At 42.2% G+C, this 19,660-nt stretch overlaps 1 protein-coding gene across 2 annotated transcripts in view; it reads right to left on the bottom strand.

Moving 5' to 3' along the window:
* The window catches only part of EFCAB2 (EF-hand calcium binding domain 2), a 32,180-nt gene extending 17,821 nt beyond the window's left edge, over positions 1-14,359 (bottom strand). The window contains exons 1-2 of one of the 2 annotated variants that reach the window (XM_048079936.2): positions 13,498-13,611; positions 12,821-12,889 (exon numbers count right to left, since the gene is read on the bottom strand). In XM_048079936.2, coding sequence (XP_047935893.2) covers positions 12,821-12,889; positions 13,498-13,525 — 97 coding nt within the window. In that variant the 5' untranslated portion in view covers positions 13,526-13,611. Of the gene's footprint in view, positions 1-12,820; positions 12,890-13,497 lie in introns of both variants that reach the window. The other variant, XM_048079938.2, reaches the window with a different exon arrangement.
* Positions 14,360-19,660: the final 5,301 nt, after the last annotated feature.

Here is a 19,660-nt window from a genome sequence, read left to right on the forward strand (position 1 = left end):
AATGCGTCAAAATGCAGTAAAAGTTCCCCAGTATAGAGGGAGAATGGTGCAGTTTCTGCAGATTTGAAACATGTACCACATTCCCTTTAAGGGCAATTCCCAATTTATTCCCTAGGTGTACAGGGCAGAAGGAGGAAAGAAATTAACAAAAAAGCAAAAATGATTGGTTTTTGATGTTTGCAGCCACTGTTTCATCTGAGCTCTTCCAAAATCCTTCACAACACCGCTAATGAAATAAGGGCACGAGAATTTTAAAATACATAAATAAATAAATAAATCTGACTGTAGTCCTAATGTAAAGAACATTTTCCTAAATATGGAGGGAAAAAAAAATAATAATAATAGGCTTCACAACTGCAATTCAGGAGAGGTTATCAGTTAGCTCTTACGAGATCTAATCGGGCTTTTAAGCAAGTGTTAACTGAACTACCACCTGGGTCAAGATCTTAAAAAGCAGTCATAACACTCAGCATCACCAGCACAGGTGAAATCTCAAACTCTCTCAAATAAACTCATCAGTTTTATTAAGACATTTTGTTTCCAGAGCACAAAGGGAAAGCCAGTGTAGATTCATAAAATGAATTCTTGGAGCCTGTATCAGCAGCATAAAGTGTTCCTATGCTACTGCTTCTTTCTCCTAACTCCAAAGCAAAGTATATCACTCCCTAAATTATTCTGCCGCAAATGTTTATGTTGCCCTCATGAAGTGTATTCGGGAACCTGACTCACTTCAAAATAAATCAGAAACCTCTCCCCACACCAAAGAAGGAAAACTTACAGCATTTAATTAATTCTATTTCAAGGAAAAGGTATACAGCCAGAAAATAATCTAGAGGTCATTTGAATCTGACTTATTGGCAAGAGCTTTCTTCTCTGCTGAAGAAAAGGTGTGCATTAGATTTTGGCTAGTGACCTTAATTCCAGAGAAAGCCTATTGTACAGCTAACCTAATATGCTGAAACCGTAATTGTGTGCTATGCTCTAGAAACAGGTGGGCAGGAGAAGTATTTTCTTCTCTGCTCTGAGCTCCAACAGCATGCATAATACAAATACAGTAAATACCAAAAGAGGAAGGAACAATGTGATTAAGCTCTAAGCTTGCAGAATATGCAATATGTCTTTGTGTCATGTGATATATAATGACATAATATATGGTCATTGAAAAGAATCTTAATTCTGAAAAGATTTTGAATTAAAACAAGAGGTGTATAAAGCACCTCAATTCCTCCAAAGAAGGGATAAGGCTGGTCCTAAATTGCAGTCCGAAGAAAACAGATCAGATCACTCCCTAGACTTAAAAGAGTGCAAAGCAAAACTCAGGACTGCGTTCAATAGACAGTAGGAAGTTTTTTTCTTAGAACCTTACCTAAAGAATGTTTCTTTGCAGCCAAAACTAAAATCCCATGAGTTTAAAGATATGTAAGATTTGGGTTAATCCATCCAGACAGTAAATTAGGGGGAATCTAGGAAATGCTTCTACCAGCTAATAATTACAACAAATACCTTGCTAGCCATCTGTGAGGCAGGACAGGGAAAGATCTGGTAATACGTTTTCCTAGCAACTATATACACTGCAACTGAGCAGCTGAAGCATTTCCCGTTAAGCACAGCTCCAGCTGTAACTCCATGCCTCGAATGTACAGCTCCCAGGCAGCAGGCTCCCACTGCGAGGGAGCCGGGCCAAGGGCCCCATGTCAGCAGGAACTTTGCACAGCTGCCACGTAAACTCTCCAGCATTAAGCAGGACTTTCACATTGCTCATCATCCTCAAGCAGGCTGGGATGTTAAGGAGTCTTGTGAAATCTGTCGTCTCTAGGGAAAACCATGATGTAAGGACTGGGAGGTGAAACAACCCCAAGTATTTATGGCACCAATGGGAAACGTCTCCTGAGTTCTGCTGCTCAAACTGAATGAAGAGTTAAAGACGCAGTTTCATAAAATTTGGTATACAGCAGGTCCCAAGAAAGGATCGAGCTGAAATCTTCACTGACAGTGGTACCTAGTCCCATCTGGGGATCCAAGCTATGGTCTGCAGACTCAGGAAAGGGATAATGCTTTCCCTCCTAGATGAGAAGTATCCCCTGTTATCACAGATGGTACTTAGCAAACTCAGTTTGAGTCTGTCTCCTGTGGAAGAAGAGAAAAGCTTAACTGGTTTCTGGAGAGGTCACTTCCAAGCATTTTCAAGGAAGTAAAAATTAAATCTCAGGAACAGTAAGAGTTTTTTCTTGTCTTCCAGAATTCTTGAGGACTAGCCATATGATCGCTCCCTGTTGTTTACGTTTGTCACAGCATACACCATGTGGTATCTACATAAACAAGCAAACCCCCTCAGCAGCATGAATCAACAAAACCAAAACCCTACCATACACCCACCATCGTGTATGCAATCAACCTAGGGCTAAGAGCATAACCTCACCCTATTGTTATACTTCTTTCCTTAATGGCATTATATGTCAGAATTGAAAAGTTACTATTTTGTTTTCATCACAGTGGCTGCCTTATGGAAAATGAGTAAAAATGTTCTAAAAAGGGACTATATATTCAAAAATAGACACACAATATGGAGAACTCAGAGTGGGGCAATCAGAACGATCTTTGCACAGCCCCATGGCACGAGAACATCTCATGAGAACATGTTCTCATCCCATGATGAGAACAAAACCACCACCAGCAAGTAAGATTTTAGAAAATTCAAGCTATTAACTTGATGTCTGATAATAAAATGCAGGCTGTCAGTTTGATGATACAGGCGGTGGCAAAGTGAACTGGAAAAGCTACATCAAATTCCGACTCAAAAATATTAAATATTTTCTTTTTCCTTTTTGTCTTCTTTACACAAGACTGTAATATGGGCAAAATATATAATAAAGTGAAGTGAAAAATTAAGCATTGTCTTGACTCCAGCTTTAGCTATGGAAATGTGATTATTTTATAGAATGATGACAGTAATAAAAATTAAAGTTTGGATCAACCACAATGGAAATATTTGGGTTATTTCAGTTAGAAGTTGAGAAATCCATTAAAGACTTTAAAAAGAATGGTGTAACAACTGTGTGTTTCAACCTCCAAGTTGTAAAATGCAGAACATACCCAGTTCGTGACAGTCCATTGGCAGCATCTAATGGGGCTACAAGTTGCCAGTAACTTCAGCTGATGAAACAAGTTGTCTTGAATATTCCCCTATGTTTTGATTGCTCAGTAGATGGTATTTTAAATTCTATGGCATTCTAACCTACCATAGATTCAGAAGTTTTAGTACATGTGGGAACCAAAACTAAGAAAACTAATGGGACAATTAATAAACTACTTCTACTACTAAACCTGTTGAGAAACAAAGTAAGTATAGAAACAATTGCTGCTATGATATGAAGTCCAGCTCCTTGCTGCTCACAAAATCCTTAATCTGACGCTGTAACAGAACAGAACAGGCCATGGCCGATGTCATTTCAAGCTGGAAAAGAAGCCATAAGTAGACACCATCTTTTGTCATCCCCCCCTCTGGGTCAGGTATGGTTCTTCAGCAATGGAAAAAATAAGTCTTTCCCTCACAGTACACATCCCTGTGCCAGGGTCATCAAAGCCCTTTTACTGCCGTCACTTCAGGATGCTCCTGCAAGGTGCCATTATTTTGCCTGGTCTGCACTGGGCAAACAAACAGCCCCCACAGCAGTCCACACAGATTAGTCTGTGTCCTCAGCACTCAGTAACTCATACCTATGTGCCCTGATTCACAGTGATACAACCGCTGCTGTATTACACCTGACTTGCACTTCCCCACCAGGATCCTACCTGCTTGCTCTGCCCAGAGCCTGCACTTAAAGCCCAGGGATGCAGATGACAAAGTATGCCAGCACAAAGCCCCGGTGGAACTACAACCACTGTCTGGGCTTGCTGCAAATAATGGAGCAACCTATGGTAACAGAGAAGGGCAAATATTGAGGGATACCCTTGCTACCTCTGCAAATTCTTTGACAGGTGCTTGTTGTAACATAAAATTGTCCATATGTTGGAGGGGAGCAATGCTATTTTCTGCATCACTTCCTATACTACGACCCCTGTCAGCCTCCCTAAGCCCAGGCTTCTGAAATAGAGACATTAATTTCCCTGGGTCTACACAATTCTTTCTGGAGGCCACCAGAAAAGAGGGCTGTAATTTGTTAATCAAAGCAGTAAATGCATATAAATATATTTATACATATAAAAAATATTTATACATATAAAATGCAAACCAAACATACTCTAAACTTACTGAAAGTATTTACAACCGAGCAGACCTTGAATATCAAGGGAAGGAGGGGCTGATTGTTAAGAGTGGCTGAGTGGGATTGGGTCCCAGCAGGGATCCTGCTAACATCATATTGCACTTACATACAGACATATATATATATAATATATATACATATATATAATGTTGCACATATGTATTATAATGTCTTACTTGTGTCACCATACCCTCACCTCTTCAGATGCCATGTGTGCCTGCATCCTTAGCAGCTGAGATGCTGCTGATGAGACTTATTTTCCAGTAAAAAGAAGGCGGTGATTAGTTTCTCCCTTGCCCTACAGGCAAGATAATCTCTCCTCTCCGCTGTTCGAAGAGCTCCTGAGCAGCTTATTGGTGATGGCAAGCTAAGTCTATACAACTCTGTGACGTACAGGAGAATGATGTTACAGTCATGTGATTTGCTAGAGAAAATCCCACTCCCTTGCAGGCAGTAATTCTGAGTGACGAACACAGGCATGTATCAATCCATGTCCAAAGCGTACTTTGTGCAACTCAGGGAAGGCTCAACAAAATATGCCCTGATGCTTTTACTGTACACAATCTGTGTATCTATGCTATATCTACAGAGAATGAAGCACTGATCTTCCTAAGTATTAAGAGAAGCCTACAACCCTGGGAAGCGATCAAGGAATATTACCTAGTTATACTCAGCTGGAGTTCAATTTTCTCAAACATGAGGCAGTAGCTGAGGTTTAGTAAGTGATCAGTTTTTTGTTGTTTTTGTCTGTTTGTTTGTTTGTTGTTGTGCTTTTCTTTAGGTGGGATGGTATGGAAGGAGTCCTTCCTATTTTCTCTCTACAAAATAAACTCACGCTTTGGTCTGCATCTGCCAAAGAGGAGAAGCAGAGAAGCCGAGGCTGGCTGCTTGGTACGACAGGGCTGCAAGCGAGATGCAGTGCGGATCATGTTCCCAGTCCAAGCAATTAAGGTGAGACAGACTCTGGAGGCAGAAGGGATTCCTGACCTGGGGCAATCCCAGCCAGTGTCCCATGGCAGAACCCAGAGAAGACCAGCCAGTCCAGGCCGTGGAAAAAAAAAAGTTTTGAAACGAAAACCACGTGTTTGACTAATTCAGGTTAAAACTTAAAAAGATTCTGATGTTCTCTGGTGAGCAATCTGTAAGCACACTGCAGCATTCCTTCTGTATCTGCAAGAACAATGGTCCAGTGGAGGCAGTCGTCCCCTGCCTCGCGGGTATGAGTAGGCACAAGCCTTCCATCAGGAAGTGACAATGCGAGCTGGACCCCCACGTGCGCAGCAGCAGAGGCGGGTTTTCTGCTCTCTGCTTTGACCAGCCAGGATGACACGGTGCAGGAGGATTACTACCTTTAAGTAGCAGGGACGTGCACAAATACGTGCCCTCCAGCTGCCCTCCAGGTCCAGCCTCCTGCGGCGCCGCTGCTGAGGACTGTGTGCAGCTCCACCTGGCCACAGCCCCGAGCTGCCACCGTGCCCCTGGCTGCTGGGGGCACTGCTGCCAGCGCCCCGCGACAAGCACCTTCCCTGTGCTCTGCCTTGCTCCCTTCCCTGCAGCTACAGCTCACAGGCTTGTCTCACCCCGAGTACAAAGTCTCTCTGAGCTCTGCAATGGTCAACAGAGACAGCCAGTGCCCTGACCTGACCTTCGTAAGCACCTTACCCATTCTGTCCTAGCCCACTGTCAGCCCCGCATTAAGGAGGGCAAGGCTGCCAACAGTGACACAGAGCTCACTGCCTGTCCTCTGGGGAATGCGCCGTACTGGGAACAAGAAGGAACGCATGCAGGGTGTGTCCCGTGTGTGTCCAAACCTCTAGACAAAAAGTAGGGATAATCTCAGTTTCAAAGAACCTGAAATCTTCGTTACTTAAAGCAGAAATGCCTGGCAGTTCTCATGAGCAACTTTCAAAACGCAACAGCACCTAGTGTGACCCTAATGGCTTCTCCAGCTTTCATGCAAGTCTGTTTGCCCATACGTGGTGCATTTGTTGCTGCAAAGTCCTTACAAAAAGCCTTCTTGGCTTTTTCCTTTTTCCTTTTCCTTTCCTTTCTTTTCCTTTTTCCCTTTTCCTTTTTCTTTTTCCTTTTCCTTTACTTTTTCCTTTTCTTTTTCTTTTCCTTTTTTCTTCCTTTTTCTTTTTCTTTTTTTTTTTTCTTTTCCTTTTCTTTTTCTTTTCCTTTTTCTTTTTTTTCATTCTTTTTCTTTTCTCTTTCTCTCTTTCTTTCTTTCCTTCTCTTTCTTTCTCTCATATTTTGTCATGTGTTAAAACATTTTTTCACCTCCTATCTGCTTAGTCTTTTTGCATTTCAAGGAGGGAAGGGCCGAATGGGACTGGCCTCAGTGCTCTGAGATGAGACACTTACATTACAAAAAGAGACACATCACAAAAAAAGGCTACAGAGTCCTGAATCTTAACAACATGCATTTTCGGTTGATACGCTGTCAAACATTTTACGTCAGGAGTATCTGTAGCATTTTTAGGGTACCAGCCAGGATGCAGCATGAGATGTTCAGCTGCGGTTCCCAGGACAGGCCCCCCCTGCCCTCCCCAGCAGCTGGCCCCAGCCACGCCGCGTTAGGCCCACAGGCCTCTTCTGCTCCCAAGCCACCCACTGGGTGCTCACACCAGCTGCAGATTATTACTGTGGAAGCAGCACACCACAAGGATTTGCAAGAAACACGTGACCAAATGGGACCTAACAGTTCTCAATTACGACATGGATTTCAGCCAGCCAGGCAAAGCATCTATTCCGCAGCCACTCAAGTGGTAGCTGGGTTTGCCTTCAGGGAGCCACGGGCGGCACGAGCCGAACATGCGAGCCCTGAGTAATGCTGCTCACCATAACCATTTGCACGGGTCCAGCTCCAGGAGCAAAGCTCTCCTTCTGCTAGCTGCTGTCTTCGGACAAGCTGCCAAGTACCTGTCACTGCATACAAGCGGCACGGAGGGCAGTGAAACAGCACACTTTTTCATACTAACCTGCAGAACAACGGGGGGAAATTTCCTTTTCATATAAAAATCTTACTTGTCTGCTGAGCAGAGGATGTGGAAATATGCTTCCAGCCATCAAAAGAGAGCAAGAAAGTCCTATCTGTGCATAGATCTGCACTGCCTCCTGTACACCTGTGATTCACAGGTAATATACAATTAATATCTTCTACTTTTCTTGCAGAAAGTCATGATGTTATCCTTCCTAGAGTGAAGTAAAAGAAATGCCAGCACTTGACGTTTGTTAGCCTGCAAAAATAATTGCCACACTTATTTTAAAGTCAATACCAGCTGCACGTAGACTTCCTTTTCATCAGGCAGAGATAAGCTCAGCATAAATCTCCATTAGGGATGTCTTGCACACCCCTAAATTCCCAACTCTGGCAGTTGTTCCAGTCAGCACTCCTGTTGCAGCTCCGAGCTGGCAAAAACAGTAATCTCCACTGCTGCAATTTGTTCTGTATCTTTCATCTCAGCCACACCTGGGAGCTAATGAAAGAGTGATGTCTAGCCCATACTTATATTCTCTTTCATCACCAGCGGCAAAGTGCCCTGCAAGGATATATAGCTCTCCTGGCAATGCTCAGAGTCTCGCTGTACCTCCAGCTGCCTCTGAAAGGTAAGAGCTAGCACAGGCTGCAACAGAGGCAGAAGGCAGCCCGTGCTGCTGTACTGCACGGTCCCTGAGGGCGTTTACCTCTGTTTTTCCTGGGCTCTCCGCAGGGCTGGCCAAAGAATCAGGTGGCACAGCCACAAGGGACAACTCCAAGACCGAATTCACAACAAATTGCAGCAGTGCAGCGGTGGCTGCTGTGCGCCCCAAGGCCTGGCTAACTCTGACGGGACTGGGGATGCCCCAGCAGGGCGCCAACAGCACGCACGCACACCTGGCTGAGCACATCTGCACCAAGCACCTCCTAAATTTAATGTGCCCGCTGAACTGCCTCTGCACACTGACTGCTGAAGTGGTCATGAAGCGGAGATCAGAATCACGTGGATATTAGAGCTCCTGGAAGTAATTTTTTTCCAACATAAACTAGCAGAAAGTTTAACTAACTACAGCGGCACAGTAGCGCTGCTAGAATACAGCAGCGTGTGAACTTTCCTCATTTGAAAGACATGCAATTGTCTAAAATGAAAGGTGAGAACTAATGTTTTTCAGGATGACTTTTAATACATGCTGCTACCATGCTGCTACGTACCTCAACTCCTTGAAGTTTCTTCACAGGGTCTCAAATGGGTTAATAAACACCACTTCTCTACTGGTTGCAATTCTGTTTGCTCTGCTCTGGGGTGAGGACTTGGACCAGCCAAAGGAAGAGTGTGAAAGTGAAACGACCTGGCACGGGATTTACAGGGGCTTGGTGCAGCTGCTTGCTTTTAAGGAGCTGCCTTGAAAGCATCACTTGCAGTGCTAAACCACTTTCTTTACATATCATGAATGAACATCAACCTCCAATTTTCTGTTTGCCTAAGAGTAATAGTTTGAATATGAACAGCTTTTCAGCTGACAGATTTAAGGCATTTACATTTATCATCAATGGGGGATAAGACATTTCTATAAAGAAATGAAGAAGGTTGGCAAGTACAAAAAATAAAAACCAAAGAATACAAGCTGTCCATGGATACATTTCAGAATTCATGTCTAATTTTAACCTGATCATCAGCAATAACGGTCCAGAAACTTCTGTCAACTTAAACCAACAACACAAAAATCCTTACCATTTTTAAGATGCAGCTTGGTAAGTCTGTGAAAGTGACTTGTGAAAGTTGTTTGCAACAGCAGGCTGGACTCAAGGAAATCCCTTCCATTCACAGGGCTATCATGTACTACCCACACATACATCACGTTGAGCAGTAAGTATTTCACATACCCTGAGAGCTGGAGTCTGTATTTTATTTTAAAGATTGATATTAAAGACCACGTATAAAAATATCCCATGGGACCTGTCATGTAGCATACAGTCCAGCCTCCAAACCCACCAGAGCCAGGTTTGGGTTTGGGGACCCCCGCCCTTTACCCCACAGCAGGTGCCTGCAGGCTCAGCACAGGCTGGGCTGGGACCTCACTTCCACATTTACTTCCATCGCCTTCCCCCTGCCTTGCCAACAGCAATGAAACAGTATCTGCTCACATACAGTAAAGGTGCTCCTGAACTGGGAAAAAAAAAAAAAAAAACACTCAGATCTCAGAATAATTAGTATGTAGACATGGAAATTCTTAATAACACGTTAACTATTGTTGGAGAGAGAATTTGTGGGAGTTTTCTAGCTCCCTGTCAGCACTGCGTATCTGCTGGTTGGCATTGTCTAAAAGACAAAAAAGTTTAAAGCCTTTCTGCAAACCAGCTAATTTTGTATTCAGTAAGTCAGCTAGAAGTAGAACCAAACTGAAAAACTTCTGCTATTTTATGTGCTATGGAAACAAGAAACCTGTCAATCTGCAACTACCTATTCTACATGCATTTGAGGTCACTTTTACTGCAATAGAGCCAAGAGGATCAGGAATCTACAGCCTGTGGTTATTTTTTGTTTCAGTCTCAAGTACAAAATACTAAAATATAACTCAAATTGATGTCAAGGTACATGTTAAACTGCATTGCTATCTAATGAAAGCTATAAACTTTTCTCCTCAAATAGCTTCTCACAGGAATATCAACAAGAAGAAATAAAAATATTCATAGTGTCCATCTGTAAATTCCAAAGTGATTTCCTAAGTGGTCTCATGCATTCTTCCCATAGATATTCTTCTACAGCTGAAATATTCCTTGCTTGAGCCCTAAGAAAGCTACTTGTTTTAACAACTTAGACTAATTTTGTATTTTTTGGCACAAACGAAACAGTCACTTTTATAATTAGAAAGAATTTATCTGACGAACTACTTTAGCTTGAAGGTTTGTTGCAAGTATTTAATCTATAACTTTCGTACTTTCATATACTGATGCTTACTTGTGAAAACCCAAGAAAACATTTTAAAATCCTCAGTACAGCAAGACACTTAGATGTACTCATGTGCTTAACACCATGTGCATCATGTTATCGCATTCAGTGGGATTCCCCAAAGCCGTACACAGCTTAAGCACTTTGCTGTGTCACGTTTGAAACTCTTGTGTTAATTAAGTGTGCTCTGAGCAGAATTAATGGTTACGACTGCCTACAGTGCCCATGGCAGCCACTGGGCTCCTTAAAGTTGGACTCACAACGATTAAAATGGAACGAACAGCAAGAGAGCATTTTTAATCTCTGCAGCAAAGACAGACTCCAAGCAGACCACGGTGATACAGGTAAAAGGAAAGTTTAAATCCCCCAGATGTAGGAAGATCGAGCGGGGCAACCAAAGCAGTGGCAACTCTGCCTCTTAGCCAGAAGTTAATAGTTGAATGGGATATGCAGCTTGTTCCTACCAAATGTAAACTGCAGTAAATCTCTGATTTCACCAGTGTGCCAGGTGGCAAACCAGGGCAGTTAAAGAGCAGATATATGTATGACTCAACACATTGTTACTATATTTACTCCAGGCACTAAAAGAGAGGTAAAAATTCTTTCCTATCTCTACTGACAACCTCAATGTGAGTGTTTCACTAGTGGGGAAAAGGATCTGTGAGGACTGATTACATACTGCAGCTGTAATTTAAATTACCCAGAACAACTAGTAATTATTTACCAGAAAAAAAAAATCATCACCACAAACTGGTTATTCTCCATCTCCTTAAGTCTTCATATCACCATCAGGTATTTTTTGGAAGATCTCTGTTATCCAGAAACAGTTATTCAGTTTCATATGGGTGTAAGTGTGGGAAACAGAAGCTCAGACTATTTAATCTACTTCCTTTTGGATTAAAATTCGTGACGTATAAATTGCATTTTAAGTACGTGCTGGCACAAATAATATGGTCTTAGAAAAACTCTTAATACTGATCACTTATACAACATTACCGTAATGATATAGGAACACTGAGCGTTCTTTCTTTTATGTACTTCCATGTAATTTCTTAAATCCCAGCTGGAGAAAAATATGTCTTGTCTTCTGTCTAGTTTTACTTCAGGCACTACCGGTCTGACATTTTACTTTCAGGTTCCAGTAACATCAGTATTGAGATCAGAGATATTAAAACTTAGAAAATCTGACATGTTCTGTCAAATTATAAAGAAAGTATCTGAGAGCAAATGGAAGAACAGACAGACTGAATGAAATAGAAAAAAAAAAGGAAAGGAATAGAATGATACGAAAAAAGATACAAACAAATATGCAAAAGAGAAAGATGAAGCAAACAGTCTAATGCAATCAGATGGGTATAAAAAAAAACATTAACAATGCTGAAAGCACAAATGTAGGGACATAAATTCATGCATAAAACATACAGCTCCAGACAGTATGGGCATGATATTAACACATGCACAAGCAAGATTTTATTCATGAGAACTACGTAAGTTAGCGAGTAACACTCGCGTGAGCAATGTTATGCACAAGAGGTTGCAGCATTTGACCTTTCACTTTTTTTTTTCTTGTGCACATCTTGTACATCTGTAAAACATTTAAGCAGACATTTTAACTTTGAAGAAGACAGAACTTGAAAATAATAGGACCTAAGGGAAACCTTTACCATGAAAGTTGGTGAAACTGCAGTTCTACGATGAATCAAGAGGAATACCCTAAAGACTAATTAGTTGAAAATACAACTAATGTTATTGTTCGGTTTGAGACATCATAAAGTAAAACCTGCGGTTTGTGTATACGTGGAATGCTTGTCAGAAGCAAGCATGATCAGTGCGTGAATCCAGAATCTGGGATCCTAATTAACCCTCTAACTGCTTTCTGCAAGAAGTCTAATAGCAATTCTGAAAGGGATATGAGCATCTTACTTTTATGGGATTGCTTCTGCAGTTTAATGAGACACTGACTGCTAGTTTGCCTCAATCATATTTATAATAATGAGGCACCTTCATAAGGCAATAAGCAACTGGTCTGCCTACTAACAGAGTAAGATTCTAATGAGTAACTGAAGGTAAGCTACATGCCTCATCCTTGTATTATCCACGTGGTACAGGTCATTGTCCTCATTCTGCAGACACGAAGCCAAAGCCTAGTCTGTCACTTTCCCACAATCTATTGAGAAGTCTGGAAAGGCTGGTAACAGAGTTTTGGGGTCACAGTTATTTAGGATGACAGCATAATATTCCTCTAGATGATTACATCTTATGCTTTATGGGGAATAGTGTTTTACAGGATGTTAGAACACTTTAAGTAAATTAAAAAAAAAAAAAGTCAACAAAAGAGTCTGTCTTTACAAATATAGTACTTCAATTTCTTTAAAAGTATTTTGGAACTATAAAAAATTCATTAAAGGCCATTAATCAAGCAATCAAAAAACCGTCTTCCTTCTCCAGGAGTTTCTGTCTATGGATTAACAAAATGGTGCAAGAGCTCAATACCATCCATACAGCTGCCCAAAATATATATGAAGGCAGAAGTTCCCAATCCTGTTACCCTGCCAGAACGCCAGACTCCCTCTTCTCAGATGGTTCAGCAGACTTCTAGACTCTTATCCTATAATCTTCACCTACCTCTGCCAGCACTGTGCCTCAGCTTCTTTTGTAAAACTGGAATGATGCTAAAAATGTGCTTTTTCAAGACTAAACACAAATGAAAAACAATATAAAAGAAATAATATGGTTAGAACATGGTTAGAACCGACCTCACTGAAGGGACATTGGTCTTAATTCTTCATTTATCCAATGTATCTATACTGCAAAGCATATCTTGGAAATACTTCTACCAAAATCAACTTAACCCTTCAGCATTATCCACAATGACTATTTACACACGACTTTTCTACAGAGAACACTGCTTTTACTAATTAATGTGAAATAATCCCTTATTTACATTATTTTGAATGCAGCACTCGGAATCTCTGAAGTACTACGACATGCACGAGTGTATGGCAGGGATGGATTAACGAAGTCACAACACCGAGTTTTACAGAAAGCATGCTCTTCTCGAAACCATACTCGAACGCCCCTGCAGGCGGAATTACCTTTAGCCTACAAAACCCCATTTCTGGCAGCGCTTCCTGAAGCACAACGCGCCTGCCTCTAAAAATAAGCCCCGGTGCCACCGGCGGCACAGATTACGTTTTCTCTTGGCAGAGGGAGCCTGGCACATCCAAGCGGGCACGATGCCCGCCTCACCGGGGCTCGACCCTCGGCTCCCCGGCCCCGAGCGGCCGCCGGCCCGCCCTTACCCTCGCCGTTCCCCTCCTTCTCCGCCATGGCAGCGGCCCCGCGCCGTCGCCATGGCGACCCGGGCCGCACCGGGCCCTCTCGCCCCGGCTGCCCCGGGCGGCACGGCACGGGACGGGACGGGACGGGACGGGACGGGGCCGGGCGGTCCCCGGGGAGCGGCGGCTGAGGGCCGCGGCCGCCGCCCCGGGCCTCGGCTGCCAAGCACAGCCACCTCGCTTCCCTCCGCCCTGGCAAGCAGTTGCGGCCCTCACGGAGGCTGCTCAAATCAAAGTGAAATGAAACATGGCTGGTGCGGTGCACTGAGTCTCCGAGTCTCACACCTTAGATACTGCACCGCGTGTTCTCAAGAGCAGTGAGCCACAGCCCTGGGCACTGACGCCCAAAAACATCAATTGCACCCCAAACACGGAGCCCAGGCGTGCAGGCTGCAACCATCCTGTGACCGCCAGGAACCCCACACCCGTGGTCCCCACCATCCCAAGCAGTGTTTAGGGCATCACCCCTGCCATGCCAAGGTGGCAGAAAACATAAACCACCACCAAAAGCTACATCAGGCACGTGTGGCGGCAGGTGCTCACGCTGCTGTCCTGGCAGGGAGGCCGTGGGCCAGCCCCAGCAGTCTGCCATTTCACAACGTTCCTTTCTTGTTAGTTTTCCCAGCAACTGCAGAGATTTCTGTGTATCTGGGCTTTAGAAAGTGAAAGAACATTTTATTCTAAATACCATCGCTCTGAAACAGCTAAAATATTCTCAGTGATATTAAATAAAACTTTGCAGTTTAAATATAGCTGTGTATTTTAGCAGACGTATTTGCAATGCATGGTTCTTCCAACTCTGAAACAACTATGAAAGTAAAAAACATACAAATATTAACATTCCAACAAGATGCAACCATATACTCATGGAAATGGGGGGGGGGGGGGGGGGGGATTCCTAGAACTAAAATGTCCTCACTACAGCAGGTGCTTGCTTGTCAGATGTTAAAATTTTGCAAAGCCTATTTGGATAATGCCTCTTCACACACTCATATCCACCTCTTGAACAGACAGCTTTGAGGCGTTCAGTATTAGTGTAGGACTAGAATAATTAAAATTAAAAAAAAAAATAGGGCTTCTTTTCTCTAAAAAATCACTTTTTTATAAGATTTGCTATGCGCAGGAAATAGCTATCCTCGGTGCCTTTCAGCCACTTACTTATTTCTGTGTTTTTATTGAACGTAGCTCAGAGTAAAGAGGATATAATAGAGAGGATATAATAGACACCCAAGAGAACTTGCAATTACTCAGTTGGGAAAACGGATGATTATACTCTCTAACAAAGCTGATCCTTCCAAATGGTTATCTATAGACTTTAACAGTTTATTAAAGTAACTAAATATTTCAAGGTATATGTTTGACTACATGAGTAACACGGATTTGTTTCCTCTCAAGCAGATAACAGAAGTTTTGGTGAGAATGACACAGAAGCCAAATGCAGAATTTGGAATGCAACAGAAGAAGGAAAGGCCCTTATCTTTCAGTCTGATGAAGTCACATTTCTTATTCCCTCAACCCCTCTACACATAAAACCTTCATCTTTCCTGATTATAGATCTATTGTAGTGGATCAGCCATATGTTTGAAACCAAAGACAAGTGCAAAATACATTGTTTTTTATTACTTCCCTCTCCAACTCTAAATGTGAAATTTCATGTTCTTCAATATTGTGCCCAAGCATTAGATTTCTTATGTCATTTTCCAGATCACCTGACTCATCATAGGACATTTAGAGCTCTTCTACAAATGTCGACTTAATTCAAAGTGTTTACCAGATTCCCCAAATAAATGCTTTAAAAAATACTCTTCCAGTCATTCAGGTTTTCATGCCAAACCCATACGCCAAATATGAACAACGTTCAGCTTTAGAATACATACAGATATTGCTTACTGTGCAAATTTATTGAGAATCTTCATAGAATCATAGAATGGCTCGGGTTGGAAGGGACCTCAAAGATCATCTAGTTCCAACCCCCCTGCCATAGGCAGGGATGCTACCCACTAGATCAGGTTGCTCAAGGCCTCATCTAACCTGGCCTTGAACACCTCCAGGGATGGGGCTTCCACAATCTCTCTGGGCAATGTGTTCCAGTGCCTCACCACCCTCTGAGTGAAGAATTTCCTCCTAACCTCTAATCTAAATCTCCCCTCTTTTAGTTTAAAAACATTCCCCCTTGCTCTGTCATTTATCTGATTGAGCAAAGAGCAATCTTGTGTTTTTACAGTAGTTTTTGGCTTGATGTGAGTTGTCACAAATGTGAAGTGGTAAGACAGTCATTCCACTCAGGACACTTACGTTTTAACATCTTCCCAGCAATTTCACCAGGGTTTAGACTTGGCTTTCCTTACCAGCCTTACATATTTAATGTATACTTATCTCAGTTTCCTCCAAGACTGATTGGAACAAAAACAGTGTGTAAAAGCCGGAAAGAAAGGGGAAATTGTGAAGTAGGCAACAGATATGATGTTGTGTTCACCACGCTATGTCCTATTGTAGCAGCTGACTCAGGCCCTTACTCGCTGCTATGATAGCTCCTTTGGGAGAGCTTTATTCCAAACATATAAAAGTACTGGTCAAATCCTGGAATTTTATACTTGATAAGTTTGACACCCCTAGCCTAGCTCCAAAATCTTTTGTCCCTTACAGCTATTACTAATTTCAGCAAACAGTATTTCACACTCTCCTGCCTCTGCTGTTGATGTTCCACTCAGAACAATTACTGTAAGTCAAAGTGCTTTGTCTGCATTGCCTGCTCTAGACCAGAGTTTCCTTTTGTTTTGAATAGCTCGCAGCCAAATGTCAGCACCTGTTTCCCTTTCTTCCCCCAATTCCTGACATACAAGGTTTTGGTGTCTTGTCTGTCTCCAGAAGCAGAACAAAATATGGAATGAGAAAGCACTTCAAAATGAGAACTCACCACTTTAAAATTTCCTGGCAACATATCTTGAAAAATCTATGTAGGAAAAAAATGTTAACAATTATAATGCAGATCAAATATTGGACCTGAACCACATGACTGTTTCCCTTCTAACTTAATGCACAGACATCTCAAACCAAGGGTATGAGTGGGCTGAAACAACTAATCGCATTTTGGCACAGGCAAGTACAAAAGGAAACCCAGAACTACTAATTCAACAGCTTGAAATATCAGCTGCTGCATGCAAGATCTTTAAAGAGCTCCTCTGAAGAGAACATACCCTTTTAAACTTGTAATTTTTTATTTTAAAAATGTCAAAAAAATATCTCAGGGAAAAATACGGAAGGAACCAGCATTGTTGATACAAAGCCTGAATCCACTGACGTCTAATAGTGGTAAGGTACCCTTGCCTCTGCGCCTAATTTCATCGCATACATTTCTCTCAGCTATCAGGGTCTTATCACACGTTTTGTGTACTTTCCATGCATATGTTCAGAAATTTTGCTCAGCACAAAAAACAGCTCTAAAATGGGAGAAGTGATATAGAAGATAAAGTAGTTCAAGGAGGAATAGTAACGTCTCACAAAGGACTGTTCCCCCATGGTTTGGGGACTGCAGTATTTGGACACATCTTTTCTCCAACCAGTTGCTGAAGACTTTCGCTATGGAACTCCCTCTGTGGTTTCTTTGGGACCGTAAAACTGAAAACACAAGTAAGTGTATTCATTTGTCCATCAGAGAGAAAGTAAATTAATAGCTACGATTCTGTGACGGGAGTCTACCTTTAACTCCTCTGCAGCTGAAAGGGCGCAGCCCTACCAATCAGAAGGTGTTTCTGTGTTGCAGAACCATTTTTCACCAAGTGCATATGGCATAGTTGTTCCACTCTTTCTCTGGGATCAACTGCTGATTTGAGTGACTCAGAAACAGCTTCTTCAAAACAGAGAATTATCTAAACATATCTGTTCACCCAAATGATACACAGCAAGCAGATAAAAATAAGAAAAAGCCTCCATCGTACCTTGCCTAAGCTGTGTCTTTCCTTCAAATTTTGGGTAAATTACATTAAGAGCAGCTACCTTGTTCCTTGATGCGTGGGAGGGGACACGGCTTCTCTTTTGGCTTGTTTGCCTTGTTACTGCAGACCTTGATCCTTGGACCAGATGACAAGAAGTCTAAGAGAGTGGTAGAGCCAGACAAATAGTGTCCCATTAATAGTCCTACCATTGACTTATTCCAGACTGCTGCCGTTTTCTTATTAACCATTTCTGGCATCTTACTGTTTTCTTTTTGAAAAAGAAAAATCTTCCCGCTCTGACCTATAGAATAGCAAGAAGCACAAAAATTGACAAGAGAGTTCCTTTAATTCTTCACACAGGTAACAAACAAGTACTTCAACCCTGAAGCCCAAAATCTGATCCCTTAAATATTATATCAGATGGTATATTTCCATGGGACACCAGGAGTTCGTTGATGCTGAAAAAGGAGGATCCAGCTGTTTCTTCAGTTCTTGTCCTTCCTTCACTACTGCCAGCTGCACATCCTCCTTCTACCTTGTACTAGCTGCGCTATTCATTGAGAGAAGATACGAGTCACCGAAGTAGTAGAAAAACAATCCATCAAAAAGTGAATAGGCTTCTGCCATGTTAAGAAATTTGGCAAAGGGTCTGCCAAGCATCTGAGCTGGCCCAGGCAGGAAGTTGTACCATGCAATCGGAAGTGAGGAAGAAATAGGGATGAAGGCAGCCAGGGTGAGATGCTGGTTTAGAGGTAGTAAGCTCAGTTATTTGCTGAGTCTGTAAGGAAAACTCAGAAGGGAAAAATAGGCTCTAAGTCTGCTTGTAATGGCAGCGTCTGAAATGCTTCTCAGTCCCTGGATGGCATGGCATTGGAACTGCCCTGGTAAATACCGCTTGTTGCTTATATACAGCTGTGATCCCATGGATCTTTAGATGCTTCTGTCCAGTTACAAGAAAGTTGCATTTGGGGAAAAGTGGCCAAATATACGTTAAAAAGGAAAAGAGTAGCACTTCTTCCCCTCAGCAATATTCCTCAATGTCAAAGAACTAATGACAGTGCTTAGCCTTTGGGACTATGAAGAGCTGCAGCAGAAAAAATCTCTCACTTTTACATGCAAGTGCCAGGTTGCTGTTCCCCATCCCACCCAGGCACAGAAACGGCCCTAGTGATCCACATATTTTAACCTTCAGACTTTATTACCATTAATTATATCTAGAAATGAAGCCAGGATCCCTGAGAACACTGTGGCAGGAACAAAACACAATAATCCATCTGCCTAGCAACACAGGTTGCCATGAGTACTTCTCCCCATGCTCCATGCTCAGCGGTGGCTCGCCATTGAACACCAAGCCAAGTTCAAGGGCCCGGTACTGATAAAGAAAGACTGCTTCCTCCAGTGGAGACCTTGGTTTTCATAACCAAGGCACCTGCATTCCCCTACAAGGTGCCAGGCAGTGGTGTGACATTCACAGGTGAGGGAGGCAGGACTTTCAGAGCAGCAAGTCTACATCAGTGGAACCACAGGAGACAAAAGAGATGGCGTTGGCAGCCCCCGAAGAACACAAACTCTGTTTTTCCTTTCTTTGTTTCTTTAGAAAAAGTCCTTCACACCTTTCAATACCATACCAAAACATCCCCAGATAAAATACTATTAAATCGCTGAATTAACCTACTTAGGAAGAAAAACCCATGACTGGTACTGAATATATGAATATATGGAAATACTCTTTAATGCTAGCTCAGGAAGTCCTTGAACCAAAAACCATCTGTAGGAGGCTGAGAGAGAATATTCAAGCACCTGCTTTAGGCCACAGTAGGAGAGAAGATACTCAAAGAGACGGACCTTTGATCTGACCTACAAGGCCTGGCTTTGTGTTCTTAAAGGAGAGAAGCACTCATTAATTGTAATTTAATATTTAAGGGAGGCCTTTTAATAACAGTCCTTTAGAAGCTGTGTAAAAGCAGAGATATATGAGAGAAATAGACAAAATCAGAGGTCTCAGACTGACATTTGAACAATCGCGATTGAATGAGAATATTGAACACTGGAATTATGTTTGTATTATGAATATCATGAATCTAGCCTTTAAAAAAAAAAACAAAGCTCATTTCATTTTTTTTGCTATATGATAACATTCAAGTTAAGGATGTAAAGGCCATAGCTTGAGTCAATAGGCTTAAAGTACATTT

This window comes from Anser cygnoides, chromosome 3 (genome assembly GCF_040182565.1).
Source record: "Anser cygnoides isolate HZ-2024a breed goose chromosome 3, Taihu_goose_T2T_genome, whole genome shotgun sequence".
NCBI classification, from domain to species: Eukaryota; Metazoa; Chordata; class Aves; order Anseriformes; family Anatidae; genus Anser; species Anser cygnoides.